At 41.2% G+C, this 12472-nt stretch overlaps 1 protein-coding gene across 2 annotated transcripts in view; it reads left to right on the forward strand.

Annotated features, from left to right (window-relative positions):
• LOC134344277 (thrombospondin type-1 domain-containing protein 7A-like) overlaps positions 1–12472 on the forward strand; it is a 438835-nt gene that overhangs the window by 343689 nt on the left and 82674 nt on the right. For both annotated transcript variants that reach the window (XM_063043785.1, XM_063043786.1), the window contains exon 11: positions 9067–9170. In XM_063043785.1, the coding sequence (XP_062899855.1) occupies positions 9067–9170 (104 nt within the window). The remainder of the gene's footprint in view (positions 1–9066; positions 9171–12472) is intronic.

Genomic DNA, 12472 nt, shown 5'->3' on the forward strand with positions numbered 1-12472 from the left:
CCTTAGTGGGGGAAATATGGGACAAGGGCGGTCCCATATGGGACAAACCAATTTAGCCCAATATACAGGATGTTCCGGCTAATTCAGCACAGTTGGCAAACCTATGTTCAAATTCAACAGTGCGTGACAGGGAATGAGGAAAGGCGCAGGTGACTCATATCATTTCCTCATGGCCCGGTGGCACATGCTTTGCAGCCCGGTGCCAGTCTGCAGCCGGTGGTTGGGGGCTGCTGTTATCAATGATACCATTTTAAGGAAAACACATAAAATAGAGCTGGCGGAATGTGAACACAAATCTTGAAAGTAACTTGGCAGATTGAGTAGTGCAAAGCTTTGGTTTTCAAAATAGATAAACGGAATATCGCAGCCATGCTATATACTACATGTCTGTGTGTCACTAGTTAGGTCTAAACTGGAATAATGGATTCAGTTCTAGGCATCAGACTTTAGGTGGGGTAACCAGACCTTAGAGGATATAAAGTGGAGCTTTTCTAGAATGGTAGCAGAATAAAAAACTTTAGATAGAAATATGGAGAAGATGGGGTTACACTTCGCATGGAAATGGTTTTGGATAAAGCTATTGAAAATTATGAGTGGTTTTACTAGAGCAGATATAAAGAAACAATTATGCTGACAGGTTTGGTAATTAGAAGTCTCAGGTTTAGTGACTGGCAGATCAAAGATCATTTCTTTTACACAGCAAATTATTTCATTAAGAATTCACTACATTACATGTTCAAAACAGGATTAAATAAGTTCTCAAAAAGTAATTGTGGTAGAAGAATAGGGCAGTGGAATCAAATAGAAAGGTCTTTCAAAGAGCAACACAGTTGTAATGGGCAAAACGGCCATTTTCTGTGATGAATAAATCTGCAGCTTAAAAAAAATAAGGCTGTAATAGGTGAAGAGTTTGATTGAAAAAGTGAAGACTTACGTATATTATGCAAATTATTAGTAACTGTAATTCTTTGGATTTATACCTCTGAAAATAAATAATCAAATTACATTCTCAGGAAATCTGGACCATTGAGAGGGAAGAGAATTTTGCTTTACTGACAGTATTAAATTGATTAATGAAAGTTTTATTATTTTTGGTTACATACAATAATCTTACTAGGCATGGTGATAGCAATACATTTTCAATGAAATTTCACTGGGCTAGATTATGACAGTGTACAGTATACAGAGGACTTAAAAGTTTAAGGGCTTCTAAATCAAAAATTAGCAAATTACCAAACTGATATATTTTTCTCTTGTGAAACTTAAACTGTGATAATTCTAGACTACAGGTCTACTCTCATTTTGTTTTATCATTGCAGAGATAAAACTTACCTCACTGCAAAATTAATGCATGAGATGTTGAAAGGCTCTTTGCATGTTATTTTAGTGAAGGTACTAAAACCATAGTTACTGTTGCTTTAAAAACGCAAACAACAGGAATTCTGCAGATGCTGGAAATTCAAGCAACACACATAAAAGTTGCTGGTGAACGCAGCAGGCCAGGCAGCATCTCTAGGAAGAGGTGCAGTCGACGTTTCAGGCCGAGACCCTTCGTCAGGACTAACTGAAGGAAGAGTGAGTAAGGGATTTGAAAGTTGCAGGGGGAGGGGGAGATCCAAAATGATAGGAGAAGACAGGAGGGGGAGGGATGGAGCCAAGAGCTGGACAGGTGATAGGCAAAAGGGGATACGAGAGGATCATGGGACAGGAGGTCCGGGAAGAAAGACAAGGAGGCGGGGGGGGGGAGCCCAGAGGATGGGCAAGGGGTATATTCAGAGGGAGAAAAAGGAGAGTGAGAGAAAGAATGTGTGTATAAAAATAAGTAACAGATGGGGTACGAGGGGGAGGTGGGGCATTAGTGGAAGTTAGAGAAGTCGATGTTCATGCCATCAGGTTGGAGGCTACCCAGACGGAATATAAGCTGTTGTTCCTCCAACCTGAGTGTGGCTTCATCTTTACAGTAGAGGAGGCCGTGGATAGACATGTCAGAATGGGAATGGGATGTGGAATTAAAATGTGTGGCCACTGGGAGATCCTGCTTTCTCTGGCGGACAGAGCGTAGCTGTTCAGCAAAGCGGTCTCCCAGTTCGCGTCAGGTCTTGCCAATACATAAAAGGCCACATCGGGAGCACCGGACGCAGTATATCACCCCAGCCGACTCACAGGTGAAGTGTCGCCTCACCTGGAAGGACTGTTTGGGACCCTGAATGGTGGTAAGGGAGGAAGTGTAAGGGCATGTGTAGCACTTGTTCCGCTTACACGGATAAGTGCCAGGAGGGAGATCAGTGGGGAGGGTTGGGGGGGGACGAATGGACAAGGGAGTCGTGTAGGGAGCGATCCCTGCGGAATGCAGAGAGAGGTGGGGAGGGAAAGATGTGCTTAGTGGTGGGATCCTGTTGGAGGTGGCGGAAGTTACGGAGAATAATATGTTGGACCCGGAGGCTGGTGGGGTGGTAGGTGAGGACCAGGGGAACCCTATTCCTAGTGGGGTGGCAGGAGGATGGAGTGAGAGCAGATGTACATGAAATGGGGGAAATGCGTTTAAGAGCAGAGTTGATAGTGGAGGAAGGAATGCCCCTTTCTTTAAAAAAGGAAGACATCTCCCTCGTCCTAGAATGAAAAGCCTCATCCTGAGAGCAGATGCGGCGGAGACGGAGGAATTGTGAGTAGGGGATGGTGTTTTTGCAAGAGACAGGGTGAGAAGAGGAATAGTCCAGATAGCTGTGAGAGTCAGTAGGTTTGTAGTAGACATCAGTGGATAAGCTGTCTCCAGAGACACAGACAGAAAGATCTAGAAAGGGGAGGGAGGTGTCGGAAATGGACCAGGTAAACTTGAGGGCAGGGTGAAAGTTGGAGGCAAAGTTAATAAAGTCAACGAGCTCTGCATGCGTGCAGGAAGCAGCGCCAATGCAGTCGTCGATGTAGCGAAGGAAAAGTGGGCACAGATACCAGAATAGGCACGGAACATAGATTGTTCCACAAAGCCAACAAAAAGGCAGGCATAGCTAGGACCCATACGGGTGCCCATAGCTACACCTTTAGTTTGGAGGAAGTGGGAGGAGCCAAAGGAGAAATTATTAAGAGTAAGGACTAATTCCGCTAGATGGAGCAGAGTGGTGGTAGAGGGGAACTGATTAGGTCTGGAATCCAAAAAGAAGCGTAGAGCTTTGAGACCTTCCTGATGAGGGATGGAAGTATATAGGGACTGGACATCCATGGTGAAAATAAAGCGGTGGGGGCCAGGGAACTTAAAATCATCGAAAAGTTCAAGAATGTGAGAAGTGTCACGAACATAGGTCGGAAGGGATTGAACAAGGGGTGATAAAACAGTGTCGAGTTATGCAGAAACGAGTCCAGTGGGGCAGGAGCAAGCTGAGGCAATAGGTTGGCCACCTCTTCCTAGAGATGCTGCCTGGCCTGCTGCGTTCACCAGCAACTTTTATGTGTGTTACTGTTGCTTTGTACTTTATACTTTATTGTCGCCAAACAATTGGTACTAGAATGTACAATAATCACAGCGATATTTGATTCTGCGCTTCCCACTCCCTGGATTACAAATATTAAATATTAAAAATAGTAAAAATTAGTAAATATTAAAAATTTAAATTATAAATCATAAATAGCAAATAGAAAAATGGAAAGTAAGGTGGTGCAAAAAAACCGAGAGGGAGGTCCGGATATTTGGAGGATATGGCCCAGATCCGGGTCAGGATCAGTTCAGCAGTCTTATCACAGTTGGAACGAAGCTGTTCCCAAATCTGGCCGTACAAGTCTTCAAGCTCCTGAGCCTTCTCCCGGAGAGAAGAGGGACGAAAAGTGTGTTGGCTGGGTGGGTCGTGTCCTTGATTATCCTAGCAGCACTGCTTCGACAGTCTGCAGTGTAAAGTGAGTCCACAGACAGAAGATTGGTTTGTGTGACGTGCTGCGCTGTGTTCACGATCTTCTGCAGCTTCTTCCGGTCTTGGACAGGACAACTTCCATACCAGGTTGTGATGCACCCTAGAAGAATGCTTTCTACAGTGCATCTTTAAAAATTAGTGAGGGTTTTGGGGGACAGGCCAAATTTCTTTAGTTTTCTCAGGAAGTAAAGGCACTGGTAGGCCTTCTTGGCAGTGAACTCTGCTTGGTTGGACCAAGTCAGGTCATTTGTGATATTGACCCCGAGGAACTTTAAGCTTTTGACCTGTTCCACTTGCGCACCACCGATGGAAATTGGGTCGTGCGGTCCGCTACTCCTTCTGAAGTCAACAACCAATTCCTTCGTCTTGCTGACGTTGAGGGATAGGTTATTGTCTTCGCACCATGCCACCAGGTTCTTAATTTCCTCTCTGTACTCAAACTCATCATTACTGGAGATACGGCCTACAATTGTTGTGTCATCAGCAAACTTATATCTTGAGTTTGATGGAAACTTGGCTACACAATCATGGGTGTACAGTGAGTACAGCAGGGGCCGAGTACACAGCCTTGTGGGGCACCGGTGCTCAGAGTGATTGTAGAGGAGAGCTTGTCCCCTATTTTTATAGCCTGGGTCCTGTCTGTGAGGAAGTTGAAGATCCAGCTGCAGATCTGAGTGCTAAGGCCCAGGTTCCGGAGCTTAGGAATCAGTTTATTACTCATTAATAAAGACTCCGTACTTTGGATTCAATATACTAGGGGTAGATTTCATTCCATTTGTAAATTTGACAGGTCTATTAGGATAAAGTCAGCAGCTGAATTGGTTTAATTCTTATCAGTTTGCCACAGGAATATTTCTTGTTTAACAGTGACTCAGGAGGATGAGTTAAAATCAAGCTTACAGGGAAGGAGACCAAACTTCTTTAGAAACTCATATTTTATTCACTCAGCAAACAAATCAAAGTCATGAGTTGATCTTGATCCTGTTGTAACCTTGACAACCTTCACTGTCCATTATATCACCAAACTTACTAATTATCCAAGCTACATTCTCATCCATACCATTAATAAACACCCAGTGGCCACTTTATTAGGTACACCTATACACTTGCTCGTTAATGCAAATAGCCAAACAACCAATCGTAGCAGCAACTCAATGTATATAAGCAAGCAAACATGGTCAAGAGGCTCCATTGTTGTTCAGACCAAACATCAGAATGGGGAAGAATTGTGATCAAAGTGACTTTCACTGTAGAATGATTGTTGGTGTCAGATGGGGTTGTTTAAGTATCTGAAAAAACTGCTGGTCTGTTTTGATTTTCATGCATAAAATACACGCCTTGTGCCCATGTGCGCATGCACCGGTCGTGCATACACCGGTCGTGCATACAGCCTGGTACAACCGTTCCGATCTATTCTTACTTTCTTCTTCTTACTTTTTAACTTACATTATTTTTTGTTTTTTTTTCTCATGGTAACACGTCAAAGCTGCACCCTCTCTAACATACTGGTAGAGAGAATTTTATTTGGGTTTTTTTTAGCACTGGAATAATAGTTACATCCCGGCACGAGGGACAGAAGCATGGTCGCATTGTTTATTCCAGGGACCAGCTGTTTGTGCTAATGCCGGCTGGTTTAGCGAGCAGAGCGGCAGACACCCCTGCTGAAATCCGAGGAAAACACACAGAGGATGCAGAGGGGGATCACAAAGTCGAGGAAAGAGGACCATGTCGAGACAACAGAGACTTATGGAGAAGAGGAGTTTGGTGGGTAATAAAATGGACGAGTTCACGGCACTAGCCAGGCGTCAGAGAACATTTCGGGAGTGCAGTGTTACGTGTTTCACTGGAACGGGACTGCACGAGGTCATACACAATCAAAACTTCTCCATGGACGGATTCCAGACCGTTCTGGCTCACCGGAAGTGCACTGACAGCGGTAAGCGTAAAGGAGTTGGGTGCTTACTGATCTGGTTAACAACAGATGGTGCAATCTGGGTCATATTACGATCGGGGAACGTGTTTGTAGACCAGATATTGAACTTTTTACTGTTGGACTTCGGCCACATTCCACCGTGATACAACACTTGGCGGCACGGGAGGTCGTTCCTGCCTGTGGCCAATGAACCCTCCTGTGGAGGGTCAGACACCCTGAACCAATAGACTGGTCCTGGACTTATTTTCCATCTGTCATAGTTTGTATTTTGTTGTTTGATTGTTTGTGGTTTTTGTATTGCTATATTTACGCTCTATTCTTGGTTGGTGCAGCTGTAACGAAGCCAAATTTCCCTCGGGATTAATAAAGTATATCTATCCATCTATCTATCTATCTATAACAGTCTCAAGAGTTTACAAAGAACTATGCAAAAAACAAAAAAAAAAAAAAAATCCAGTAGGCGGCCGTTCTTTGGGTGAAAATGCCTTGTTAATGAGAGGGGTCAGAGGAGAATGCCCAGACTGGTTCAAGCTGACAGGAAGGCGAGAGTAACTCAAATAACCACATGTTACAGCAATGATGTGCTAAAGACCATCTCTAAATGCACAACATGATGAACGGTGAAGTGGATGGGCTATAACAACCGAACACCATGAACACGCACTCAGTGCCTACTTTAATAGGTATTCAGTACATTGAATCTGCTCCCCCATTCAATCATGGCTGATTTATTATCCATCTCAACCTCATTCTCCTGCCTTCTCCCAATAACCCTTTTAACCCTTACTAATCAAGAACCTATCAACCTTCACTTTAAATATACCCAATGACTTGGCCTCCAATGGATTCCACAGATTCAACCCCTCCTCATCTCTGTTCTAAGATTCATCCTTCTATTCTGAAGCTCTGTCTTCTGGTCCCTGACAAACAATGGGAGAGGATGTGGCACACCACTGGTCACAGGCCTCCAATATGAAAAACAATGCTCAGCTATCACCCTGTGATTTTTACCACAAAGCCAATATGATATCCATTTGACTTACTCATCCTGGGTTCTATCTGGTCTAAGCTTGAGGATCAACCAACGAAAGTTCTTGCTGAAGACCATGTGGGGGTCAACTGTAAGCGCATGTACCAATAGAAAGAAGGGTCTTGGACCAAACTGTTGACTGTTTATTACCCTCCATAGATGCTGCCTGCTTTGCTGAGTTCCTCCAGCATTATGTGTATGCTGTTCAAGGTTGAAATTTTGCTGGCATGGAGAAGGCTGGGGGTCAGTCAGAGATGAGAGTCAGGCAGCTCATTCATTCCTTGGGCAAATTCAGTTTCTTCCCCACAAACTCTTGGTGGAGTTTCTGATGCATGTGTTTTGTAGGAGGAGAAGGACAGTCAAAAGCTCTTCTTTGCCTTGGAAGACCAGACTCGTACTCATTATAGCATTATTCAGTGAAACACCTACAAATAAATCACGAGCCAAAACTTCTGCCTGAGTCACTCCTTTGGGTTTGAGGTTGACTTGCTTCTGCTGCATTTCTGTAGGTTCTGAGGTGGCTGATGAGGTGTATGTGAGACCCACAGACTTGGGACAGGAAGTGCTTGCTGCAACTAGTGTGTAAATTGCTTGTGAGGTGAAATGCTTTTTCTGTCATTTACTATGGCCTCTTATGTGGCCTTGATGCTTCAATTCCTAGTTCCTTGTCATTCAAAATACTTTTTCTCCCACTTGAGGTCATGTTAATGAAGACCTGAAGTCATGAAGGTTGTTTATAAAGAGATTCTGAAGACACCATTGAATCATTTCCTGTCTACCTGATAACTTCATGTCCATATTGAGGATCTGATCCCGCTTTGACACTGTTCTTCATTTACAGAAAGTCAAAAAAGGCATTGGTGGCAGATAGTATGTTCACTGAAGTTCTAAAACTCTGCAGTGAAGAACTCAGTTATAAATCCACGACCTCTTGGAAGAGGAGAATATTCCAGCAGATTTCAAAGAATCCAGGGGACAAATCTGACTGTGGTAGCCAGAGACATGTTTCCTGGCGGTCTGTTACAGAGAATGTTATCTCAAGATTGAGTTACCTCAATCACTTGATCCCAAACGTTGAAGAGCTACTTCTTGAGCCACACTAATTCCATGGAGATGCACAATGAACATCATTTCCACCACATGGAAAGACAAAGCAAAGTACAGGGGGCAAAACAACTATTCTACATAGCCTTGCAATTTTTTCAACCTCATTAAAACCATTGCCACAAATTTTAGCTATATTCTGATCACACTGTGAGCAGAGAGGAACACTGGAAGAAATACTGTAACATCCCCACAATAGCTACACTGGGTCCTTGAGCAAAGTATTTAATATTCACACAATCGTGATATTATCAGGACATTGGGTCTCTCCAGGTATGGGAGGGGGAAGACAGTGGATTCTTAATTCCAACTTCTTCAAACAATGCAGCTAGTACAATCATTTAAGCCTTCTGCAGTCTTGCTAATGGTTACTAGTAGAGAATGTTAGCTCCAAATTACCTTAGGTGTTGCAGTAATTGTTAGGTTATAGAATCATTACGAATAAAGAAAACCCATCTTAATTTAGCTATTTGCATAGTCTTAACATGTCTCTATGCATCACTCTGCTTCCTCTATTATAATACCCAACTGTTTCCTAAACAGACTCACATATTTTGTTTTATTATCAAGAAATCCTTCTTCATACAAAGAATGGTCAGCAAATGGAAAATCTTCCAAATACTGAAGTTTTTGTCGTTGCTTCCATATCTGAAAGTTATTCCATGTGATTGTACATTACTGAATGTAAGTCTGCCAATAACTAATGGATAACATTTTGGAATAACTTTTTAAAAACATATAAATTAAAAAATCAATTTTAAGAATGACAACATGATATAGCTTATTAATCATGTTTTGTATGAGGAAGAATTTCCTGATATCATTTAATCTTTTTGGTAAATTTTCAACTGTATTTTAATTTAAGTTAATTTTTTATGTTAAAGTTTTTCTTCACATCAGCTTGAGGCCAAGAAGCCCAAGTCGATCTTTCCTTGCAAATCCCATTTCCAAGTAGTTCCGCCTTTATAAGGAAGAAGGTAAAAGATTGGAAGGCATTTTATGGGAAAATTAAAATTTAAAAATTGGCATAAAATAAATGCAACTTCTTCCTTTCTTAGTTAAATACTATATAATTACTAATTATGTATTATTTTCAATAGGTGGAAAACACACAAATGGCGGCGCTGTCAGTTGGTACCTTGGTACGTCCGTCAAGACAGCCCAGGAGCACATGAATCCTGTGGTCCAGGCCTTCAAACCAGAGGTTAGTTTCCTTGTTTACAGCTATCATATCATACAAAACATATTCAGCAGGGATCTCTATCGATTCTGATGTCATCCCAATTTGTCTAAAATTGACCTACCCAGCTCAAAAGTTGTGCCAGGAGTCAGCACTGATAAATGCCCCTAATACGATGTAATCACTCGTTTGAGTTACTCTAATTGCCACTGGTTTCCAGGTCTTGAATGTAGTTCTCAAATTTATTTCTTTGTTTGACACCAGGGCACTAATAGACATACTTTTTAATCTTTATATTTACAAAGAAATTGATCATTGGTCTACAAGAGCCATCACAAATCAATTGTTCTGTATGATAGTTTTGAAGTCATTTTCTGTCACTTAAAACAAATTGATTCTTAGATGGAGAACTAGACGCTGACAAAAGGTGTATTGTGATTTTTTAAAAATCTTCAGAAATAATGCAGCTTCATCGTGTTATCATTCGTAAAAATGATTTTTAATGTATAATAGCAGGTGAAATTTTATTCCACAATGGTATCCATTCATGTTAGTTCGTTCTATGTTTGCAGTCAGTAATGTACAAATGTGTGTGCATGGAGAAACAAGATGGAAAGAACGCTCCTCAATGCATTTGTGCTCAGATGATCATACCAATTCTCACCAATTATACATTCAATGAGACTGTTAAGTAAACTGTGAATTTTGTGTCCAATAACACAACTGTACATCTGCATAAAAAAGATATTAAAAATGCCAGTTTAATATTGTTATATTCCATTATTTAAGTTTTAAATATGATTTAAATAATGCATATGTCAATAAATTTAATACATAAAAATTTTAATTTTCTGACATTAAGGAAGTCACACTAGATTTATTTTGTAACTTATTTATTAGTTAACACATTCTTTTTAACAAGGTTATTAAATAAATGTTCACAGGTACCTTTCTTGCATATTTAATTGGATTTCATACGGTATTTTTGTGAAATGATATCAAGGCATTACTTCTAGCAGAACCATTATCACGTGTATTAAAGGCAACTCAAATTTATTCCAAATAGTTTGCTTTTCAAGCATAGCTGAGAGAATGGTAAGCCATTCTGAAACATCAAACCATATTCTGTCAACTTCTCGAATCCACCTGAGAAACATATTTGAATGTTGAATTCTAATCATATGATATATGCAAATTCAAGAGCATAACAACACAGTCAAAATAAAACCTGTTTGTCTCAGGTTATTTCCATTTGCTTCAGTTATGATCCCTCTAGCTCTGTTTCAGACTCAATCATGTGTGAGGACAATGATGCTAGGGTGAACCCCCAGAAGAATATGGCATCATGTGATACTTAAATAAGTTGGTTAAATGATATGTGTTACTTTAACCATAACCCTATTCATTTCAAATTTCTTGGGGTCTCCTTCCATTTGATCCTTCAAATATAGGGGAAGTAACATTGATTTGCAGTAAAGAGGCATGGCACTAGTTTCAATACATCATGTGTGTACCTGGGATCCCTGTGCAGGCATCATGCTTCCTCAGAGACAGCAACAAAACATGACATTGACATATTTGGGTGAGCACTGATTTCTTCCTTCCTATTAAGTCTCAATATTGCAAGCTAATCTTTGCCCAATGGAGTTAGATATTTGATATGGATTTCAACCTGTCTTTGATTCTGGGTCTATCACTTTTATTCTGATGTAACAGCAATTAGTGCCAGTCTCAAGTTCAATGCCCATCATTGTAAACTGTAAACTAAGTTCTATCAGAGAATAGAGTCTGCTACCCTGGCACAGTGACTCCCATCTACATGACGTAGTTGATTCTTAATGGCTCTGAAGTCCCTCAGAACAGATAAAAGCATTGGTTATGGGAAGGAAGCAACATGGGGAAAAGCAATAGGGACTTATGCTTCACCGAGACCTTCTACTTATTACAACGCAGAAGGAGGCAATGCTCTGCATGCTCAAGAGCTTTAGAGGAGTGAGAAACTGAGTAAACTGTTCAGGTCTAACTTGGTTTCAGTTTCCTTAGATGCTGCCTGACTGCTGAGTATTTCTAGTATTTTTCTATTTTTATTTCAAATTTCAGGCATCTGCAATTATTTTCTTAACTGCCATTGGTCACATTTCCACTTTACCTATTTCGCTGTGCCCCAGCAACTTATTTCCTGTCACATGTCAATTAATGGCCTTTTGATTCTTTTACTATTAACCTACCTTTACTATGGGTGCTTTACAGAAGCCAATAAGCCCACCTACCTGTCTTTGGGACGTGGGAGGAAACTGAAGCAGCCAGAAGAAAGGTGCACAGTCATAAAGAGAAAGTGCATAAAACACCAGATTACTGGAGGTCAGAGTTCAAAAGTTCAAAGTGCATTTATTATCCAAGTACTTATGCATTATACAACCCTGAGATTTGTCTCCTATGGCTGCCATAAAACAAAGAAATGCAGAAGAACCCATTAAACAGCCAATGTGTGGAGAAAATCAAATGAAACATGCAAACATTAAGCACAAGAAAATAGCATTCTGATCTGAAGTCCACAGAGTCCAGCCCCAAACCTTTAGTTTAGCACAGAGCCAAACAACGAGCAGAACCAGCCCAACCCTCATCTCGCGTCTCAACACCCTAACCCTTTCAATCAGACCCAGCACCTAAATCGTCATCCAAATATCGGGCACAGTCGCTTTAATACACTCTGGGTTATGGACCCCACTGCCTCAGTTTGGGCTGTACCTGACTTTTCAAATTTTGGCCCAGTGCTTAAATTTTCATCCAAACATTAGGTTCAGTTGCTTTGAATCACTCTGGGGCCTGTACCCTGCCGCCTTGGTTCGGCCTGTACCCGACCTTTCCAATTCAGCTCAGTACTTAATTCGATCAAACTTTGGGTCTTCCTCACTCTTGGCAACGGGCCTACTGCCTTGCCTCACCTGTGTTCTGCCACATCGAATTGCTTCCAAGTCCAATGGGAAGTTATAGGCTATTGCTTGCGATGATGGTTTACCGGGAAAAAAAAGTGATTAACAAAGTATTTAGTTCCGTCGATCACCAGCCAGAAGTCGCTGAGATTCACTAATGCCATCTTAAACCAGAAGCTAAACCCATCAACACCAACTGCTGCATTACCATGCAGCCAAAGGCTAATTAATCTCAGCTACTCCTTCCCTGTTTGCCTGACTTCCTTTGATTATCATAAACCTATTAATTTCGGATATGAAATTAACATTACACCAAGTAATAATTATTGTTTGTAAAGGAGAATTCCCAAAGCATGCCTTCTTCTGTATAACTATTTTCGTTGCTCCATTTTT

The sequence above is a fragment of the Mobula hypostoma genome, chromosome 3 (genome assembly GCF_963921235.1).
Source record: "Mobula hypostoma chromosome 3, sMobHyp1.1, whole genome shotgun sequence".
NCBI classification, from domain to species: Eukaryota; Metazoa; Chordata; class Chondrichthyes; order Myliobatiformes; family Myliobatidae; genus Mobula; species Mobula hypostoma.